General features: G+C 39.1%; 1 protein-coding gene across 1 annotated transcript in view; it reads left to right on the top strand.

Moving 5' to 3' along the window:
• Window positions 1-22,812, top strand: part of LOC108784922 (dynein heavy chain 3, axonemal-like) — an 899,093-nt gene that overhangs the window by 774,348 nt on the left and 101,933 nt on the right. The window contains exons 65-66 of the mRNA XM_018553871.1: window positions 119-297; window positions 5,590-5,848. Coding sequence (XP_018409373.1) covers window positions 119-297; window positions 5,590-5,848 — 438 coding nt within the window. The remainder of the gene's footprint in view (window positions 1-118; window positions 298-5,589; window positions 5,849-22,812) is intronic.

Here is a 22,812-nt window from a genome sequence, read left to right as displayed (position 1 = left end):
AGCATTTAGCACTGGTGAAACAAAACAGAAAAAGAGAATTTCTGAATGTTGCATGGCATTTGTGTTTTATTTAACACTTTTCGGTTGCTTACAGAATCATGCCTTTATATTTTAACAGGTTGCCAACCATTCCAGTGTCATATTCTTTGTCATCTCAGACCTCGCGTACATTGACACCATGTACCAGTTTTCTTTGGCTTGGTATATTAACTTGTACATAAATGCTATTAAGAAAAGTGAACCCTCTCAAAAGCTTCAAGAAAGAATAACTTACCTTAATGACTATTTCACAAACAGGTATGACTATAATTATTTTTCTTGTGAGCACCACAGACCTTATTTAAAAAGGCAATAAGTAATTACCGTTAGTAATGTATTTCAGTTAAAAAATAATTTGTATTATTCTGACTTAAACTAGTTTATTTTTCAAATCACCAGTGCATTAAGAGACCTTAAAGACACAGGGCACCTCATCTAAGGTGAAAACTGCATAATCCTCCTGTATACAGCGAATATACTTTTCTCTGCCCTCCAATTCTTTCATCTCTTTCTTCTATCCTTTATAATTCTCATTTCTCTTATACCACTGTACTGTACCACTGTAATACCACTGTACTGTACTTTGTGCAATGATTATCTGCCTGTCTTTCAGTATCTGGCAGTTTCTAATAGATTTCCTGCCCAGCGGTAGAGGCCACATGGCACTCAGTGAGACTGCAATGAATGTTAGCTCTTACAATATAGTGGCATACATTAAACACAGGTATTCTTGCAGGTGGTCAGACATCCAAGATCTTGAACCCACCGCAGCAGACCCAGTGCCCAGTTAAAGCACTGCCAGTGTCCAATGAACGCAATAGTTGCGTTGTTATCGTAATTTGAAATGTCTTATTAAATAATCCTCCAAATTTCACTTTTGCAGAAAGAAAACATAACAGAAAATAGAACAAATGTTTAATCATAGATATGAAAAATAAGAAAAAGAGATATGTACACCATAAGCTCCTGGTAACCCAGCATTTCAGGCTGTTTGCAGTTTTAGTTTCCTGCTTCACTATTGCTAGGACGATGTTTACAAGGACAAGACAGTCTCTCAGTATTATCTTCCTGCTTTACGTACCAATAGCTACTGGAAAGGTTCAACAAATTTTCTTGTGTTTTCAGGCGTAAAAAAAGTCTAATGAGAGAAACTGTTCCCATGGACACTGTGTCTTCACTGCCTGTCTTTCCTGTATCTAAAGGGAAATGCTATATAAGAATGTAACAAATATTGATTCCGCTTCACTTTTAATAAAAAATGCTATATTTTTCCAGATTATTATGAAGCATATAAAAAGCAGTGTTCATTTAAAGGGGAAGTCAAGTCTGTATCATATTTTTTGTACAGTTTTTTTTTAAACGGTTCAACACCATGACTACTCCTTTACAAAATATTTTTTTTGCAATAAATGTCACTCAATGGAAATTACATGCCAAGGTTATAAAAGTGCTAAGCGATCTAAACCATTAGAATGAAGGCAGGAAGGATACTAATCAGGTTGAGGTGCTAGCCTAGACATAGACAGGTAAAATGTTAACACTGAAAGGTGAATCAGTTGCAGTAAAATAATAAATCTGTACAGTGCAAATACAAAATTATCAAAAGTTTGTGCATTTACAACAAACTGTAATCCTTTGATCTATATTTCCTTATTGTTTTTATTTTTTCAAGTTAAAATTTGATATTTTTAGGCTACAAAAGAAAAAGGGTACATTTTTTAAATACTGAAAAAAAAATTCAGTACCTATCTTAATCTGAATGATTGAGAAAGTTTTTGAAGTGTCTGTTTTGCCCAGTACACACTATACACAGAATACTTTAACGCCTAAAGTAGAAGCAAACCCAAAAAGTGAACATTTGTAACTTGTATTGAACATCTCCTAGAAAATGCAATAAAGCAAAACACTTTCCGGTATGTGAGAGTGCCTAGGCACTCCTGTGCCTTCAGCCTCATAACTGTATATCTGCAGTGTAAGATCTAAGACTTTGCTGACTCTGACTGCTAGTAAATTTGTCAAAAATATATATCTATATATATATAGATATTAAATTTCAACATACATTTCCCTTTTCAATCATTATGATATGCTGTAGACAAATTTATACATTTGCATAACACATTTTGTACCTTCTGTTTCCTCTGTCTGCTGACAAGGTTCTTGACACCAACACTAGTCCTAATTCTGAACATAGCCTGAGGCAGGAGAAGAGAGTATGATAGAAAACAGTGATATATTGATTTAAAGTTAGAGAACTGCTAGTGAACGCAAAATAGGAAATAAATCTATTTTTTGCTGCAGTGGTGGTTTAACAAAGAGAAACGGAACTTTGTGCAGACAATATATTTGTATCCATATGCTGTAAAAGCTTAATTAGTAGTATATCAAGCAAACAGTCCTTATAGCTTAGTAACATTATCCATCCTCTGCTTTCCGGAATGGTTCGAAAAGCAGCCCTACATACACTGAACACCAATTTGAATTTTGGCATGGAATGTTTTACAGATGTTTATTGTATTTAAGGATTTATCCAACGTATTAGTTCTCAGCTCCCAGAACCAGCTGCAGTACATTTGGGATTTTTAGCATAGAGCACAATCATTTTTACTTCTGATTACCCATAGCCCCAGCTTTTATTTATCATTGGCATTTATTTTGTTTCTCATACTTAAAGTAACATTAAAGTCAAAAACTTTTCCCCTCCCCCCAATGTTATTGTTAGCACTTATCTTAAATGAGGTTTCTTAATCCAAACTTCCTCTTCTTTCCTGATGTTTTCATCTGTCCCTCCAGCGGTGCGGCGGCTCTCCGATCCAGCGCTGATTCCTCTCTGCTTGCAGGCACTTCTGATCCAGCGGTGTCTGCATGCGTGTGCACACGTCCATAGACTTACCTTGCGCCTCTGCTCGTCTCCCAGCCGATAATCAGAATTGCGCATGCGCCCGCCCCAAGATGATTTGCAGTCCCCCGAGCAGTTTCGGATTCTCGGGCGGGAGCGCGCAACGAAAACAGGGTAAGTTTAAACTGCTGTTAAAGCGGTTTTAAAAAAAATAACTTTTTGCCTATATTGCCTTGCTAGCAGTAGATATAGGCAAAAAAACGGAGAGTTTAGAAACCCTTTAAAGGGTCAGTCTACCCAAAAGTGATTTTTCAGTTTGGTTGGAAGATGCTGGAGGGTTGAAACCACTTGATTTTTTTTCAGAATATCTCTAATTGATTCTACTTGTAAAATGCCTGTGCTTGAGGTCCAGGGTCTGTATACCTGCCATGAACATCATTATTGTTTTTCATTTCTGGCTTTATTACATTAGAGAAAAAGCAGTATGAGAAGTTGGAACATGTAAATTGGGTGTGAACACTCTCAGATGTACAGAAATAAAAGTGTTAATTATGACAGAGAGCTCTTATCATTGGATTTACTGTGACATAGTTACATAGTTACATAGTATTTGAGGATGAATAAGGACATAAGTCCATCAAGTCCAACCTATTGCGTGTATGCATTTATGTTTGAGCAGGTGTGTGCGTGTATATGGGTCCATGTGTGATTTTGCTCTTAAGAGTACTTGTACCCCTTCATGTTATGGTCTCCAAGGAACTCGTTCAGGAGTTTCTTGAATGATTCCACACTCTTATCTGAAATCACTTCCTGCAGCAGAGAGTTTCAGACCCTAACCGCTCTAACTGTGAAGAACCCCCTGCGCCCCGTGTGTAGAATTTAGTTTTCTACCAATTTGTGGTGGTGCCCACTGGTCTTTGTTACGGAGCTAACCTTAAACAGTTTGTTAATAATGTTGCTGTCGCCGTTGAACAGTTTATACAAGAAAATCTTGTCCCCCCTTAATCTCCTAACCTCCAAAGAGAACATATTTAATTTTAACAACTTTGTTTCATAGTTCAGGTCTTCAAACCCCTTAATGAATTTGGTTGTCCTCCGCTGGACTTTTTCCAGCTCAAGGACATCTTTTCTGAGTATCGGTGACCAAAACTGGACCGCATACTTCAGATGTGGCCGAACCAGTGATCTGTAAAGTGGCAAAATGATAGTCTTGTCCCGGCAATAAATTCCCTTTTTAATGCAAGACAGGACTCTGCTTGCTTTGTTTACACCAGTCTGGCACTGCGAGCTGTTCTTCAATCTGCGGTCTATAATGACCCCCAAATCCTTCTCCGTTTCTGACTTTCCTAGTGGCACACCCATAAGTGTATAGTCCATTTAACTCCAAAGTGCATTACTTTGCATTTATCGACATTGAACTTCATCTGCCATACAGTTGCCCATTCTCCGAGTTTATCCAGGTCTTCCTGTAATGTTACAATGTCTAAATCCGTGTCTATTACCCTCCCAATTTTTCGTATCATCAGCAAACACTGAGACACGACTACTCACTCCCTCCCCGATATCATTAATAAACAGGTTAAAAAGAAAGGGGTTTCTCAGCCCACCAGATTCTGCCTAATACTAAAATATTATTTTAGGGAAGAATGACATTTTATCCTGTATCCCCTGTAACCTTAAATTAAATTCTATAGCTTTTTTGGGACTAGGGCATAAACATTGTACAATACATGTTAAAATATACTTATGAAGTCATCCACTGTCCAAAAAGTGGACCACCCATAGTTTTTACAGATTATACAAAGTTATTGCCCCATGGAAAGGAATAGTTTATGAATGCCCTTTTGTCACAGAAAAATAATTTAACAAAAATTTTGTGCAATATAACAACATTGTTTATTACATAGAAAAATAAATCAATATACTCTGAAGAAAAAAAAAACAAAAAAAAACTACATAAACATTTCAAAAGAAAAAATATATAACGAGGGCCAGACAAAAGACCTTTTAAGCACAATTAAAACATTTAAAAAAATCACTCCTCTGGTACTCCTATTGCCCAGGGTAGAGAGTATCAAAACATAGATCTAGATGTTAATATTGGAATAATTAGCTAGCACTAATTATGTTCCATTGTTGTTCTCAATGAAGAACAGTATATAATCTCTCCTTTAGAAGAACAGTTTATAGCAGTCCCTATAAAAGTGTTTCCTTATATATTCAGCTGCAGAATTTGATGCAAATTCATATAAATTATGGACATTATGGCTGGCTCCGCCTAGTTGTTGTCAGTACCGGGGAACACGGTCTGCTTTGGAGGCCGTTCTCCCTGCTTTGGCTTGGCCAAGTTGAGGCATATACGTTCGGCTCGGCTGCCTTCGGCTGCTGTATGGGCTATTGTGAATAGCCAGCAACCCTTTAACGTACAGCAACATACAGCAACCCTTCAGTTTGAATGAAGTGAAGGGCTCCGACGGCCGATGTGAGCCAAAGGATCATCTAAAGCTATGGCTAGATCCTTCGGCAGGTAAGTGAATAGCCCTCTAGGAGGGTCTATAAAATCCAGCACCTTCTTCAGGAAGTGGGTCAGTGCTACATTGAACAAAAACAAAAAGTTTCTGACCAATAAATAATCTAAGGATGTGAAGCTCAGTGTCAATGTGTGCAGTATCATAATTTAATATTAGAAATATTTTTGTTCTACTTTTTAGCGTATATGAACATGTTTGCCGTTCCCTCTTTGAGAAGCACAAGCTGCTATTTTCTTTCCTGCTGTGTGTGGGTATACAGAGAAACAGAGGTCTGGTAAATTATGAAGAATGGCATTTTCTTCTCACTGGTAGCGTTGCACTTGAGATCCCCCGAGCTAATCCAGATCCCATGTGGTTGAAGGACAAATTTTGGGGTGAAATTCTACGACTTTCCAGTTTACCGATTTTTGGTGGATTGGATGACCATTTCTACTCAAATGTAAGTAATTGCTATAACTTTAAGTCATACTTTATATATTTAACCCCTGCTTAGCTAGAGTGTTTTGAAGTTTAGGTGCCCAGACCAAATTTATGAATATTGGTATGTGTCAGTTAACTTCACAATAAGTCTAATTTTTCTCATTTCTAACTAAAAGTGGGTGTGAAAACTAGGAACACACACACACAGTTGCACATTCTTAGTTCTTTGTTGCAAGCTTAACTATTGTTCTTAAGACAAGGGGCATTTTACATTTGGACTTATAAAGTCGTATTGCAGCGATTAAGTGGTTAAAAGCTTGCTGCTTCTTAAATTTCAAGAATGTATTAAATTGCACTATTAAAACACTACACACACAGTTGGACTGGAAAATCCACTGAATTAAGATTACATTTTACAAAAATATCCACATGCATAGGTGCCTAGATGATACTGTTTGGAAACCGTTCTAGCTCATCAAGTTTTTTCATCATTTGATGCCATAAAATTCTCATATGTCTGTGGTAAAACTGCATAATTTGAAGAATAAGAATCCTTAGATGTATCACAATCTCCTATACATATCCCATATTTGAAAACTGATCCTAAAGCAAACAGCCAATACACAGTTAAACATACTGTATATGTCAAACCTTACAAATTTGGTAATTCTGTTTAATTAATCTTGATCTATGCAACCCCTGTAAGACAGCACGTCCTTGACCTCTAGTATAGTTAGGAGGCACAACTTAAACAAGGATCCATTATCAGCCTACCAACTGGACAATAAATAGAGGTAAGAACCCTGATGTACACATCTTCTCAGTTCTTGGATGACAGCACTCTGACAAAGCAAACAGAGCCCTTGTTGGCTCAGAGCATTGCCCCCCATCCTAATGCTGCTGAGCTAAAATAAATACAGGGGGCTAAACTAAAGACAAACTTTAGGTGTTTAAATATATGTTGGGATTTTTAATAAATGTATAATTGGTTTATGTTTTTAATATCTGCCTGGAGTTAAAGTAAAATTACTATTATGTTGAGACTATTTGGTTTCACTGGTTGGAATCGTCATGTTTGATAACATACTATCACTACAATACAAACAGAAATGTTAGCATGGCTCATAACCAGCCAATAAAATGCACAAAGATACTTTGTCCAATACAGTAGTTAAATAGTTTATTGAAGCACATATAAGTAATGTGTTATAGTGACACTAAACTTTTTTTACCAAGTAATTACAGACCTGTAAGCTTAACTTGGGAAGATACTTGAAAGTTTGATGAAGGATCACATGCAGATGTTTTTGCTTGAAAATAATATCATAAGCAAATGTCAGCACAGATTCACAAAAGACAGAAGTTGTCAAACAAATCTACTTTCTTTTTATGAGGAAGTGAGTAATAAATTGGACAAAGGAATGGCTGTGGATATAGTATACTTGGACTTTCCAAAAGCATTTGACACCGTTCCCCACATGTGGCTAATGTATAAGTTAAGGTCAGTAGGTATAGAGCATTCCATCTGTAATTGGGTAGAAAACTGGCTTAAAGACTGTATTCAGAGAGTGGTGATCAATGATTCGTACTGTGAATGATCTGAGGTTGTTAGTGGCATCCCCCAAGGTTCAGTGTTGGGCCCCTTACTGTTTAACCTATTTATAAATGACACAGAATTGGGGATTAAAAGTACTATTTTTGTGTTTGCAGATGACACCAAGTTATGTAGTGGAATACAGTCCTTACAGGATGTTTCCAACTTACAAGCAGATCTGAATGCACTTTGTGATTGGGCATCTATTTGGCAAATGAGGTTTAATGCTTATAAATGTAAAGTTATGCACTTGGGGACTAAAAACATGAATGCATCATACACTCTAGGGGGAGTATGTTTGGGGGAGTCAATGATGGAGAAAGATCTGGGTGTTCTGGTAGACCATGGACTGAATAATAGCATGCAATGTCAAGCTGCAGTTTCTAAAGCAAGCAAAATACTTTCTTGTAATAAAAAGGGTCAAGACTCCAGAGATAGAGACATAATCCTGCCCCTGTACAAGGCATTAGTAAGACCTCATCTAAAATATGCAGTTCAGTTTTGGGCACCAGTTCACAAAAAGGATGTTATGGAACTGGAGAAAGTGCAGAGAAGGGCAAATAAACTGATAAGAGGCATGGAGGAGCTCAGCTATGAGGAAAGATGAGCTGAACTGAACTTGTTCTCTCTGGAGAAGAGTCAATTAAGGGGGGACATGATCACCATGTATAAATACATAAACGGCCCATTTAGTGAGCTTGGTGCCAAATTATTCACTTTAAGGTCACTGCAAAGGACAAGGAGGCACTCTCTGTGTCTGGAGGAAAAGAGGTTTAACCTTTGCACATGGAAAGGCTTCTTCACAGTTATAGCTGTGAAAATGTGAAATCGACTCCCTCAGGAGCTAGTTCTAGCTAGCTCAGTTAACTGTTTTAAATTATTCTGGATGCATTCCTAAATGCACAGAATATTACTAGATATTGAGCTATTATAAGTAAAATAAACACCAAGGTAATATCCAATTGCCTTACGGGATAAGAAAGGATTTTTTTCCCCTGTTGAAGCAAATTGAATCATGCTTTATAGGTTGTTTTGCCTTGCTCTGGATCAACTGTGGGTAACTGTGGGCATAGTGTTCTGTTTTAGGTTTTTCTTCTCTTTTTTCTCTATAGTTGAACATGATGGACTTGTGTCTTTTTAACCTGGCTAACTATGTAAGTATGTAAATAGAACTATGCACTATGTAACTATGCACATTTTTTTCTTTTTTTGAAGAAGTGTGCATTTTATAATTTTTGTGCCTACAGTACTTAATTGGCCAGGCCACTGTATTGCCTTTTTTGTTCTCTTGAGTGTGCGGAATCTTCTTATACATAATTCTTTACTCTGTGCCATTGATAGTGTACATACTGACCTGGATGTTAAATTCGTTATCCTTGTTTTCACTCTGTGGTCGCAACGCTATGTTATAGTGAATGTCTATTTGCCTCCATTTCACTCTGCTCTCTTGCATACTCTTTTAGATATGGTTTCTTCCCATTGTCCTGCCAAATTACTGTTTATAGGAGCCTCCCCCCCCCCCCCCCCCCCTCTGACCTGAGTAATTGGGATATGGCTGCTGATTTCACTGAATTGTGGAGGTGGAAAAACCCTGCAACCAGGGCCTATTCCTCTTCTCGCAATGACCTAGCATTTGCTAATAGATCCCTTTTGCCAGATGTCTGTGAGGTGGGATTCTTACCTGGGGGCATCCCTGATAATTGCTATATAGTCCTGACTTTTCTCACTTGTCAGCGGAAAGACAGGGCTCTCTGGAGGTTAGAGCTCCACAATGGATTACGTACCCTATGGCCTTGACTGTGACCCCTAAGGATGTTGAGGAGTTTTGGGAGATTAATGCCTCATCAGCGTCCTCGGATATTACCTGGGATGCTTTCAAGGCCTTTACTAGGGGACATTTCATGTCGATCCAAAAAGCCATCAGAACTGAAGAAATTGCCCGTACCACTTTGCTTTAATCTGAGGAACGTGCTTGTCTGTCCCAATATGAATCCTCTCCTACTGCCATTAATTATGACATTCTTATGTCAGCTAGACGTACCCTGTAAATAGAACTATGCACTATGTAACTATGCACATTTTTTTCTTTTTTTGAAGAAGTGTGCATTTATAATTTTTTTTAAAGGTGGACTTTGCCTTAAATGTAGGTGAAAGTTCCCTTGCAAAGCGAAAATTCACATTGCAAAGTGAACATGCTACACTTGTTCAGTAAATCAGCCACCATGACTTCTATTCATATAAAAAACATGCTCTGTTGGATTCACAATTCAGTTTCCAGAATAGTTTGGCAATAGATGGCAATTGCTTCATATTAAACTGAATGATGTGTTTGGGTGACTGTTTAATGAGGGGAGAAACATTTAGCACAGCGTTGATTTCATTTTCAAATAACTGGGTAAAAGTTCAGAGTTTGCTCATTCTTGGCAGGACCGTTCCCACTTGATTACACCTACCGAGCGTCATGTTTAGCTAGACTGTAATTTTCTGCAAGTGTTCCTGTAGTCTTGTTCTAATTTAAGCTGGAATTAACACAATATTTAACCTGAGACATATTTGTTTGTCACATAATCTCCCTTTATTGAATAAAGATCTAGTTTGTCACTATATAATTTTACCCTTTAGTAAAAGCTCTTGCTTTGCTATTTAACATTCACTACAAAACAGCATCAAACACATTTTGATTTTGCTGATAAAATCCTTAAATAATCAGTTTTGCTGAGTGTTGGAGGTAAAGAAGATAATGTACTATTACAGTTTTGTATTCAATAAAGCTTATACCCAGTGGGAAGTGAATATATTTTTGTGACTCACAGGCATTTTTTTTCTTAATTCACAGTTCGGATATTAATAATCATATTGGTGTTACAGTTATAAATCCGAAGGTTTTCCCACATATTTACAAAGCTCATTTTCATAAACTATCACATTGCTGTCATCATTGCAGCCAAAAGTATTGGTTAGAATTACACCGTACATCAGTTTTTCTTTGTTCTAAAACAAAATCTAAAAATATTGCACTTTGTAATAAGCAAATGATTGGCACCCAGAGAGACATTGCAAAATTTATAATTTATGGTGGATTCTTTTGTTTCCTTTTGTGTCTCCTTTAGTTAATCCATAGACAGACTGTGACATGATATAAATAGTTTTCTGCACTACAGCAGAGTGGCTGATTTATTCCTATGGAAGAAGGTTCTATTTGCCCTGTTGTCTATTAAGCTATGGTACCCGTTTCATGCCGAGATTAACAGGGTTATTCACAAAAGAGTGAAGAGTCTGCATAAGGCAGGAGAAGTGAACAATCTAGGACAACATAGCTGAACTGGAAAGTGAACTGAATTGGAGAATTTTTCCAAATCAGCTATTTTGGCCTAGCTTGTTCACTTCTCCTGCCTTCTCCAAACTCTTCACCCTTTTATGAATAACCCTGTAAGTTATGGTAAGGAACCATAAGGACTCAATCAGTGCCCAATATATTTGTGTTAATTTGTTAGTAGTTCTCCACCAAACATTCTAGCCTAGGGATTTTATTTTTCCAGATTTCATATCTACTGACAGGATCCTGCATTTGCTTGCGATTGCTATGCAAATACAGTTAACTGAGTTTGATTTATAAAATGAATATCTAAGTAGGTAGTACTTCCATTTCTGAGATCATTGTTAATCCTTGCATACTGCTTTTCATGTCTAAAATCGAAGAATATTTAACAATGCTCAAGAAAAACCTAGGGCAGCTGCAAATGATCATGAATGAAACATCAGAAATATCTCCAAACATCAAGGCTAACTTCTCACCATCATGTTACAAGAGCCACAGCTCAAGTGCTTTGTTTTAGGTATATATTAGAAAACTTTGCAGATAAAAGGAAAAGAAACAGTGGCAGTTAAGTAAAAGATTATTTCTTGATAGTCTATTACATGTATCAGTTTAAATTTATATAATTTATAAACTAACATATTGTGTTTTAAAGGTTTGTGAATAAACAAACACCAGTGTTAAACAAACTAAAACCTATTATGTTATTGAAGGCCTTTGGCCTTAACCAACAAAACTACTTTTTTCTTATAGATAACCTGAAGTAGCATATCTAATCCAGCACTGGCAACACATAGCATACACCTCCATTTGTCAGTATATAGATTAAGTTTTCAAGTTCAACACCCATGATGCCCCAAATCCGGGGATTCTTTCTATACTTACTGGTTAAGAACCCACTCCACGCCATCTTCTTAGCCTTACTATTGCATCATTACTGTGATGACCCGCTTCATAGGCCTTTCCAGGATTCAAGTGCTATTTATAAAGGAATGCATAATCATGAACGAATAATCACATTCTGTTATAATTAACTACTTTTCAGCCATTGGCTTCTCTCTTCTCTGTTGAGTTTCTATGTGTGATGTTTGCCATTTGTGAGCTTCTACCAGTGTTCACATTTTATGGGATTTGTTTCTTTGCATTTGCCTCATCCAAATTAGTTAACTAGCAAAGGTATTTGTTCATTGGAATAAACAATATCAGACAGATCAGCAGATTCACTGGACATTCTCCAAACATACCCCTGTAGTCTGGTCATGCTATTAGTTTCATATTAAACATTCACCAGTAAAACCTTCTCTGCATTATAAAGATTGCATAACAATTAATAATGTATTCTCATTAAAAGAGTAAATGTAATGTAATATTTTTTTTCTTTTTACTTTTTGCATGGTGAAGGTATGGCTACAATTAGGGCCTTCCAGAGGTTAGACTAGTAGGTTTAATGACAGGCATGATTTATGTCTCTCATGTAAGTGAAAATGCACTCAAAGGGCATCATGAGATAAACTTCTCTGGATTCAGGAAGTATACAAAAATAAAGGGTGGGGGCATGGCCGGCATGTAATCCAAAGCAGACGTGTCCCAGGGAGGTCCACTCTATCTATTTATCGTATGCTAATCCTGGTGCTGATTTCTACTTCTCCTTACCCCTGGGTGTTGTTCTTTCCTTACTGGATCTGGACATCCTGTCTGCTACAGTCAAGATGTCTCCCAGCAAGCAAAAATCCTCCTGTCTTGGCGGAGTGTGGCCAAGTTGTCGGTGGGGACACAGACCAACACGATGGCTGAGCAGGCATCTTCTCCCTCTGGTTCTGAGAACCTTGCAGCCATTACTTCCTGCAAGGAGACAATCACTACAAAGACTGACTCTCTGTCTGCAGAGGTCAGCTATTTACGCCATGACATGGATACGTTCTGCATGTGCATCATGGAGGCTGAGGGTTGGATATCCCAGGTGGAGTAGACTGCAACGACAACTACGTGCACTGCAGATGAAGGCAGTGGATACTGAAAATAAGCCGCACCGCAACAACGTTTGTGTACTGGGCCTCCCTGAACGTGCTGAAGGCCAAAGGCCTGCCAAGTTTGCTGAAACCTTCCTGACTGCGCTCGTTGATCTTCGTGATATGCCACCAACCTTCATAGCGGAGCGGGCACACTGTTTCCCCCCTTTTCCCCTGAGACCCTATGCTCCCTCCAGACACTTTCTGATTCATTTGCTGAACTATTGGGATCCTGATAGAATTCTTGCAGTGGCTAGAGTCCGCTCATACTTACTGTATGAAAATGCACATTTTCCTGATGATTCTTCAGAAACACAGCAGAGCAGGAGATCCTTCATGGAGATCCGCAGCAGCTCCAAGACAAGAGCGTCAAATACAGTCTCCTTTATCCAAGCAGGCTTAGGGTGATTGATGGTGCCACCACCCACTTTTTCTATAGTCCAGCTGTGGTCGCGGTCTGGCTGGGTGCCACCTGATCTTTTTCATCGCATGTCACATCGAGTGATATTTGGCTCTTCTTCATGGGTCCACTTAATCAGCACCACTTCCAGGAGCTTATTCGTCTCTGCATTGACTGGACTCTTTTTCTACAATTTCTCTGTTGCACTGACTTCATTACCCCAAGCTGGCTGTTGAGTTACTTTTTCTTGTTTTAGGGTACAAACCCCCTGACATGCTTTTGTTATTCAATTTTAGGTTATGTGTTGGGCAGGTAGGGTGGGTTTGGGAACTGGTGGGGATTGGGGTACTTGTGTTTTACTGTCTGTATTGTTGTTTTTGCTATTTGCTTTCACACTGGAACTTTTTTTAGCCTTTCCTGATGTGGTCCCCATGACGTATTAATCTGAGGAACGTGCTTGTCTGTCCCAATATGAATCCTCTCCTACTGCCATTAATTATGACATTCTTATGTCAGCTAGACGTACCCTTAAATTGCATCTCACTGAGATTACAAGGACGGATTTTCACAATCGTAAACAGGACTATTTTGAAAATGGGGATAAAAATGGTCACTTGCTAGCCATGCTTTCACAAAGTGATAGGACTCAGACAGTGATACCTGAAATACGCTCAGGTCCAGATTCCTTTGCTACTACACCAGATGCTATACTTACTGCATTTCAGGAGTATTATACATCATTGTACTCCTCCTCTTTATCAGCAGGAGTCCCCTCTCCCTATCTGGCATCTATGTTGGATGCTATAGCTCTGGGTTGGATGTTGGAGAGGGAGCGTGATTTCCTTGTGAAGCCTATTTCAGACACTGAGGTTTTAGCTGCCATATGATCCTTCCCCAGTGGTAAGACCCCGGGCCCGGTTGGTCTTCCTATAGAGTTTTACAAAGCTCATGCTGACCTTAATTATTTACCCGCCTCCATGAGAGAGGCTCACATTACACTGATTTATAAATCTCTGAAGGACTCGGCAGAATGCACCTCCAATAGGCCCATTGCCTTGCTAAAGTGTCATTTGAAGATTCTGACCAAGATCTTTAGCATGTGACTCAATCAGCTGATGGGTAGTCTGATAGACATGGATCAAACATGCTTTATACCTCATAGATCTACAGATATCAACATATGCAGGCTATTCACCAATGTTCATACCTCTCATGTTAATATGGGTACTAGAATAATAGCCTCTTTTGATATAGAGAAGGCTTTTGATTCAGTGGAACGGCCTTATTTGTGGACAATATTGAATAAGATGGGATTCCAATGGTGTTTACTCGTTGGTTTAAGTAGCTGTATCATAGTTTGGTTGCGGCCATAACATTGAGAAACAAATTGTCTACCTCCTTTCCCATGTGTAGAGGCACATGGCAGGGTTGTCCACTGTCTCCCACTCTCTTTGCCCTGGCAATGGAACCCTTTGCAGAGGCCCTGAGGGTGGCCCCATCTATCAAAGGACTCAGGATAGGTTGGCTGGAGGAGAGGGTAGTGTTACATGCAGACAACCTGCTCTTGTTCCTGAATTGACCCTGGCTCTTCATTACAAGGCGCCTTGTAGGCACACACTGCATTTTCCACTGTGTCGAATATAAGGGTTAATTGGGATAAATCTGTACTTTTTCCCATTGATGCTGATGCTAAGGAGGTTCGCAGATCTGCAATGGGTGGACTACTTCACCACTTTGGAGTTGTCATTTCTAGATCACCTAAGAAATTTCTTGATCTTAATTAGTTTCCTGTGCTGCATGGTATGAGACTGAAGGAATGGGCGAACTTGCCCCTTTGGAAGCATTACGGAATTTGTTGTTTAGGGGGCCCCATGCTCCCAATCTTAATTCTTTCATGCTTACCACTGTAAATGCCTGACAGACTGGTATGTCTTGGAGTACACAAGCCTCTCAAGGCCCTTCCCTTAACACTGTCTTTTGGAAAAACCCTCAATTGCCCCATTTTTATACCTTAACTGACCCTCACTTCTGTGTGACTTACAAGATTAAGCTACTAACTGATCTCCTTAGTAATACTACGTTGATGCTCTTTGATGTGTTAGCTCAAAAATATTCTCTTCCATCACCATTAATTTTTCATTATTTACAGCTTTCTCATGCCTTCAGATCTCAGTTTCCTTATCGTGAGGTTAGGTTGGTTAGTACACCCCTTGAGATACTAGATCGGATCAGCTTTCGAAAGCTGTGTCCTGTTTTTACCAATTATTGCAGACAATGACTACCTCTGAACTGGTGAACAAGAGATAAATGGAGGTCAGAGGGTGATGACGACTGGCTAAATGTTTGGGATGAGCCTTAAAGCAACTGGTGGTGGTGAGAGATAGGATGGCTCAATTTAAGTTGCTACACAGGGCGTATTTTACCCCGTATCACTTGCATAAACTAAGCCACTCTGTACCTGCAGCCTGTTGGAGATGCACGTGTTCTACAGGATATTTTTGCATATTGTTTGGATTTGCCCACTTATTGTTTCCTACTGGCGAGAGATTGTGGATTATGTGTCACTGGTTACTTCTTTGAGATCCATCGCCACAATTGGTTTACTTTTCTTTTATGCATGCAAAGTGATGTATGCATGCAAAGCTATGTATTGGAAGACACCCATTCCTCCTGCTATTCCATTTTGTAAGAAAATAGTAGATGATAACTTACCATTATATCAAGACACCAATTATCTCTAGAGGGTATCCTAATAAATTTAATAAGGTGTGGGATGTTTGGATTTAACACTCCAATTCTGCTGTCCAGCTCTGAGGAAGGGAGCTTGTCCCTGAAAATGCGTGGTAGCGTGACTCTGCAGGTTAAGCAGAGCTTTTGGATTGTCCTTTATTTTGTCCCATTCATCTGCACAGCAGAAAAGATACTCAGGACTATCAGTCCATTGACGCTTTTAACCCTTGCTTACTTTGCGAGTATAATTTATTGTATACCTACTTTTACCAATAAAAAGGTTTATGGAACCAGGATAGGCGCCCGGTGCCTGTTTATGTTTTATTTCTCTATATTGCCTGTTATGCATCTGCCCTCTTAATACTCTATTTATCTAATGTTGGGTGCTGCATTTCCTACTGCTGGACCTTCCTCCTGTTTTTCCCTTTCAGTGGCTGGGGACAAGTTTCTTTTCCAGGGGGGACCCTGGAAAGCACTTTCTCAATGCTGAGGGCACGTGGCCTGGTTTGGCAGGGAGTGGGGGGCGCTTGCTCTTCCCCCCCTTTCCTGCCCTGCTAGGCCTGTGCTCGGATTAAGAGTCTGTTTGGGAATTTTAGGGGGAACCCCATTTTTGGGGGTGGGGTTCCTTCTTAAAATTCCTACCAGACCTAAAGGGCGCGGTATAACTTTGAGAGGGAACCTTACGCATTTTTTTTTAGTGTGGGGTCCATCTTAACTTTCCTACCAGATCTAAAGGGTCTGGTATGGATAGGGAGGGGGACCCCATGCTGTTTTTTCCCCTTAATAAGTCATTTTTTATTCTGCTCGCTACCTTGGAGGTAGCAAGCAGAATAATCAAGCCGAATGGCGCTTGGTGCCATTCAGCTATTCACTCACTACCATTCAGCCCCTATGAGAATGGAGTGAATGGCAGCTAGTGAACTGCCGGAGGTTCGGCTCAGCTAATCCAGATGTTGGATCGGCTGAGTCGAACGTGCTCTATAATCCAACTCAGCCAAACATGCAGAGCATTTTTTTGCATGCACACGATGACTCATCGGAAAAAAAAACAGACATCCGCTGACCTGACCGCACGTGACAAACTACCGCTAGCTGCACCCAACTGTGTACATTTGTGTCTGCCACCTGTCACAGTCTTCCTGCAGGTCCCGGAAAAATCAAAACAAATGGGTGGAGTTGTCCATGAGATCACGGCTGGCTCCACCCATTTGTTGTCATTCAGTGACAGCCCAGTGTCCTCAAATGACCTGAGGACGGTGGGCTGTCACTGAGTGACAACAACTGGGCATCACAGCTGGCTCCGCCCAGTTGCTTACACTTGCGTGTTCAAGGGTCTGCTTCGGCAGATCGTTCTCACCGCTTCAGCTGTAACTTCAGGCTCAGCCGAGCCAAAGCATATGCGTTTCGGCTCGGCTGAGCTGTTCGACTGTCTTTGGCTGCTGTACAGGCTATTGTGAATAGCCCGTACAGCAGCACTTCGGCTGAAGCAGAGGGCTCCGGCAGCCGCATTGAGCTGAAGGATTAGCCAAGGCTCCGGCTTAATCCTTCGGCTCAATAGTGAATAACCCTCTTACTTGCTCTGCTCCTGCATGAGCTGTGCTGTCAATCGACATGATGTCACAAAGTCGTATTGCAATAACAATCTCTTTTCCTCTAGCATAAAATGAATTTTAAGATAGACTGAGCCATATTTACTGATACAGTAAGTCTCCTGAATTATACACAAAGAAGGCTGACTTCAGGAGCTGAGCAACTGCATTATACATTTCAAAACTTCACAGATGAAAAGCAAACACAACACAATCTCTGTAATTTTCATTGAACCCAGCAAAGTGACAGATCAAACACTGAAATAATTGCACGTTTAAGCACCTACTTGATTTATTTTTTCTGAATCTGAAGCCTGAATAGAAAGCGGCAGACATTCCTATAAAGCACAATATTAACATATTGCTTTACAAGGAGGAGTTAATTGTATTTAAGAAAAGCTATGAAAAAAACCTGAAGACCTTGTCTGCCAAACTAAGAAGAAATGAAATGCATTGATAAATGACTGTACCGAAATTAACACATTCTATTTATACTTCAAAGCCGATTGTAAAAGTCTTATGGCCTTATTTTGCATTTGAAGTACACAAATGTTTTACAGGCACAGTACAACTAAAGCAGGCGGCACATAGGAGTGTGCCATTTTGTGACCTGAATAAATAGCTATAGAATTTTAGTTTAGGCTGGCTTACTAGTCTGATCTAAAGAAAGATTCAATACTTGTCTATTCACCAAGCAATTACATATACAAACATATGCAGTAATGCGCTGCAAAGTTTAATTCTGATTTACAAAATGTATTAACCTCTAGGAACCAAATGCTGTTTCCTGTAGTCAGACCAGGAGACAATTATTGGGTACAATTGCCTGGAAAAACAAAATGCTGGTAAAACAGTCATTAGCCCCTCTTTAATTCTAGAGCAATGTTGTATGCTGAATATTGCTAGAGCTATTAAAAAATGGTTAAGGTAAAACAGCATAAAAAGCACAGTACTTATGACTAGTAGTAAGAGACAGAGAACAGGGCTGAACTTTGCCCATTCAGGTTCCACTGATACTCAGCTCTCCAGGAAATACCCGGTGTCACCTAGTGTTGGTAGCCTAGAGGGAGCTGTCATATCAACCCCTCCATCATGATCATGTCACAGTGCTTGGACCTAGCCATTGGCCAATAGATCGCAGCAGTCACATGGAATGTGGTCACATGCTCCTACATACACGGAGGCTCTAGTTATTTTGTATTGGCTGAGGTAGAGAAAGGAGTGGTATTGCTCTAAAGGTGAGTATCAATGAATAGGGAGTTGGGGCATTTTGACAGACATTATCATGTTGCCCTATATAGACAAGCAGACACTGTCTCTAACTGCTATTGAGAAAAAGTAGACATTTGCATTTCATGAACAGCATTGTTTAGCCTGTTTAGACTGCATGCTTACATGCTTGTAGAATGGAAATGTTCCCTTTAAGACAGTACAAGGCCCCATTCTCAGTGCTGAGCATTTTACTAATAGCGTATGTTTACCTTAGCTGCAGGACTCTAGAGATCTTTGCTGTACAGCCTGCAGAGTTGGCAAGTGTCCCCTTTTTTTAATACACATGTACTTATCCTTTAGTGAAAAACAGCAATACCTGCTAAACTGTCCAAGTCATTGCTAACAAACTTTCCCAACAACAGACATTTTACAGTATGCTTCATTTTACTATGTTATTATCGTGGCAATTGATTTTGGATTCATCAAAATATATAATTTAAGTACTTCCAGGCCATCATAAGGCACAAGATCCTCATGGCTTAAAAGGTGACATTACGGATCTGTAATATTTGCTGCAGAAGCACCAAAAGATTACAATTGCATCAGCATTGCCTTAAAACTCATTTCTATATGTTTCCATGTTATGTTCATGGTTCATTTTAACATCAAATTCAAATCTTTAAATATTTTGTGGAATTCAGCAAATGTATGCCTGAAAAAATGTCAAGTAATATTTTCTGGGTTTCACAAAGATATGATGACGTTAAACTGCCTGGCATCATTAGCCGAGGATTTAAGAGATAAGAGTGAAAATGGATGGACTACATTTGGAAGAAACTTTTCATTACAAGTCTTTGGAAGAAAAAGAACGCTAGGACTTGAAAAAAAAATGAACAGAGCAAATTGACTCTGTGATTAGAACATAACTGTGAAACATATAGACATTAGATTTAAGGCAATGCTGGTTACAAATAACTGAACAAAGTGCAAAGAGTATTTAATAATGTCCAAATAGTAAAGTTCTTCAAAAGGTACCCAGTCTGTTTTAAAATGTTTCTCCCTAACTTATAATGGGCTTAAAAGCTCATTACAAAAATTCTTGCAAACACTAAGACTAGCCACAATGCACCATTTTTCTGTAATAGCCCCTAACCACTATAATTCTGATAATGGTTGGGACTTGCACAAGTGTGTCATTATCTGGATAATGATGATCTTACAATATTTATCTTTAGCAGGGTTGAAGAACACTAACGCTAACTATATAACTGGCCTCTGTGATTCTAAAACATAATAAAATGTCAAAGAGCCACTTAAATCTCTGATCATTTTAATTTTATATATTTATTTCCTAGAGGATTTACCTGTTTAATATGTATTTAATTTTGATTGTAGGCTCTCCTGTTGATATTGTGTCAACACGAAAAAAATTTAAGCATGATGAAATAGCACTCTGATTCTGACACCAATGACTTTTAAAATGGCCGAACTCTCATTATCCTGCATATCTCTACCTCTACATTATTAGAACCTTGCTTGTGATGTGGGGTATACTGTCAGAGGTACAAGGGGGAGAAAATAGAGATCACTAACTTTTAACCCATTTAATGTCACTACAGTCATCATTTACTTCATCGTTAAATGAGGACTATGGCCAAACCTTTTTTGGCAGTAGTTCTCTTTTTGGTCACAGGAGGACAATTATTGATGTCCTCCTGTGACCCAAAGCTCAGCAAATAGTGGGCTATTGCCTGCTATATTCTGACAGAGCACAGCCTTGCTGCAGCCAGGAAACATCCATCCCACTTCCTGATTGACAGCTGTCTCTGCCTCTGTAGAACCAGAGCCATCTGCGACTGCCCCTCCTCGGTCTGTCCCTCCAGTCAGTGCTGGAGGAATGGAGAGGGTAATCCCTGCGGGCAGCACTGATTGACAGTCACCACTCACTCTGCAGGGAGAAGATTTCAGGCTATAGAGCATGTCACAGCTGCAGTGTCACACGTTGGCTCTAACTATGGGTAAATGCATTTTACTCTCCCCATAGTTCTCCTGTTAGTCCTTCAATCCCCAACACCCCCCTCTTGGCTCTCTAGTTCTGGTTGGCATAGGCATCAATTTCTTTGTGAATAAAATAAATTAACTTAAGCCTCAGCAGTTGACTTTGACATAACTTTTCCAGGGAAGTTTAGATAGGAAATAATTAAAACATTACACAAACTGATACAGAAACTAATTCTATGCTTTCATGTGTAGCTGAACACAGCCGCACTGTCCGTGCTCTGCTTGGCCACACCACAAGCACTCAGTTTCATCAGCAGTCACTCTTTCCAGAGATTGGTTACCTCATTGCCAACCCAAGCCTCCAGATACAGTATATGGCCAACACTATACTGTATGTTGCATGTTTAACACGCTCAGCAGCTATGGGTTTTATTAGGTCAGGTTCTTACATGGTTAGCAACTAACTAATTACAATGACCACTTGAAAGACACCTGGGAATATTGATAGTGCCATCCCTATTCTTATGGTATGCAGAATGTATAATTACAAGTACGCATCTACGTATTTGCATCAATTCAAAAACATTATCCTAAGACAAGTGTGCTTTGCTATTTTGATCTGTGCTGCCCAATTTAAGAAAACAAACATGGAAAAACAAGAATTCAGTAAATGTCTCAGTGTTGTTTTGAAAGATCATTAACTCTTTGTCAGTGCCTAGCAAGCTAGGGCAATTTTGTTCCCTCTATTTATGGCTGTTGTGGTTACTGAATTTGGCAATGCAGTAACAAATTGCAATACTCTCAGCAGCCTTGGCTAATGACTGATTACTCTGTCAAATCAGGACTTGAATGCACTGAGTAGTTACTGACATATCTACTAAGAGGTTTTGCCATGAAATAATGATTCTGTTAGTCGTTAATGAATATCAGTGAATCTGGGTCTCCTTATGAAATTCAGGGTAAGTGCACTACAGTTAATTGTTTTTCAATGCAGCTCATAAAGCTATTCACATGTCTTAAACAGGTAACAGACATTAAATTGTGAAGATGGAAGAGGTGCAATCAAGCTCTGCCTGCTACTATGAAGTGAACTTTGGTCCAATAAGGTTATTTTAATTTTTAATGGATAAGCTAACAACTAGAACCAGCGCAAAATCAATTGAATGGTACTAAATGCAGCAAAAAAAGGAATAAAAAGACAGAACTCTAAATATAGTAAAAATATTGAATTAATCCGTGAGTATACAATCTAGTCAAACAGTCAGCTCCAATTACATAATCATCACTATTTAAAATCAACCTGTCACTACACTGGGCAATTCAAGCCCAGAATATCAAGACAAAATGCCTATGCAGAGGATACCTTTACCGAAAACCACATGCTAAAATGGTCATTAAAATCATAATATTTAGTCATATATATACAAATCTGACATTTCCTGTGAAAGGGGAGTTTGGCTCCACCTTCTTTTGCCTCCTTAGTGACTTTTTTCTGTATAATTATTATAAGTCTTACATTAATAAGGTCTGAAAGAAATAACCGTATATAGGATACATTTTTTGACTATTACAAAGCAACCTCAAGTATAAAAAAGAAGCATATATCTTACACGTGTGCTAAAAGTGTGACTTCGTTATACAGTCTATTGGGCCTGGCTCCATTAATGAGAGCTCATTCCAAGGTTAATGTCTTCAACTTGAGCCTCTAGCTCTATACTAGTCTATGAGGGCACACTGCACAAAGAAGCCAGTGCTGAAGAAAATGTTGGCCTGGAGGAGGTGAACCACAAATGGCCTTGGCTTTAATGGATAAGTTTACATTCTAGGTTAGTTTATTACTTCTCCCACTCCCACTCTGAGCTCAGCTGTACAGGGACTGCAAGAGACCCGCACCAATTCAAATTGAAGTAATTTCGCTGCTTGCATTAAAATACATTTATTGATTTATTAATGAATACAGAGCTGCATTAATTCTTGTAGTCGTATCTCTAGAGGGGAGTTTAACCTTAAAGTACAACAAAATTCAAGCCTGTTCTGTTTTCAAAAAGATGGGGAAGAATTTTAAAGCTGAAATTCAGCCTAGAAAAAAAATACCCTTGCAGTGCTCCCCCCCCCCCCCCCCAGCCAAGGGT

Source organism: Nanorana parkeri, unplaced genomic scaffold (genome assembly GCF_000935625.1).
Source record: "Nanorana parkeri isolate BGI_ZX_2015 unplaced genomic scaffold, ASM93562v1 scaffold132, whole genome shotgun sequence".
Taxonomy (NCBI): Eukaryota; Metazoa; Chordata; class Amphibia; order Anura; family Dicroglossidae; genus Nanorana; species Nanorana parkeri.
This window is presented reverse-complemented; position numbering and strand designations above follow the sequence as displayed.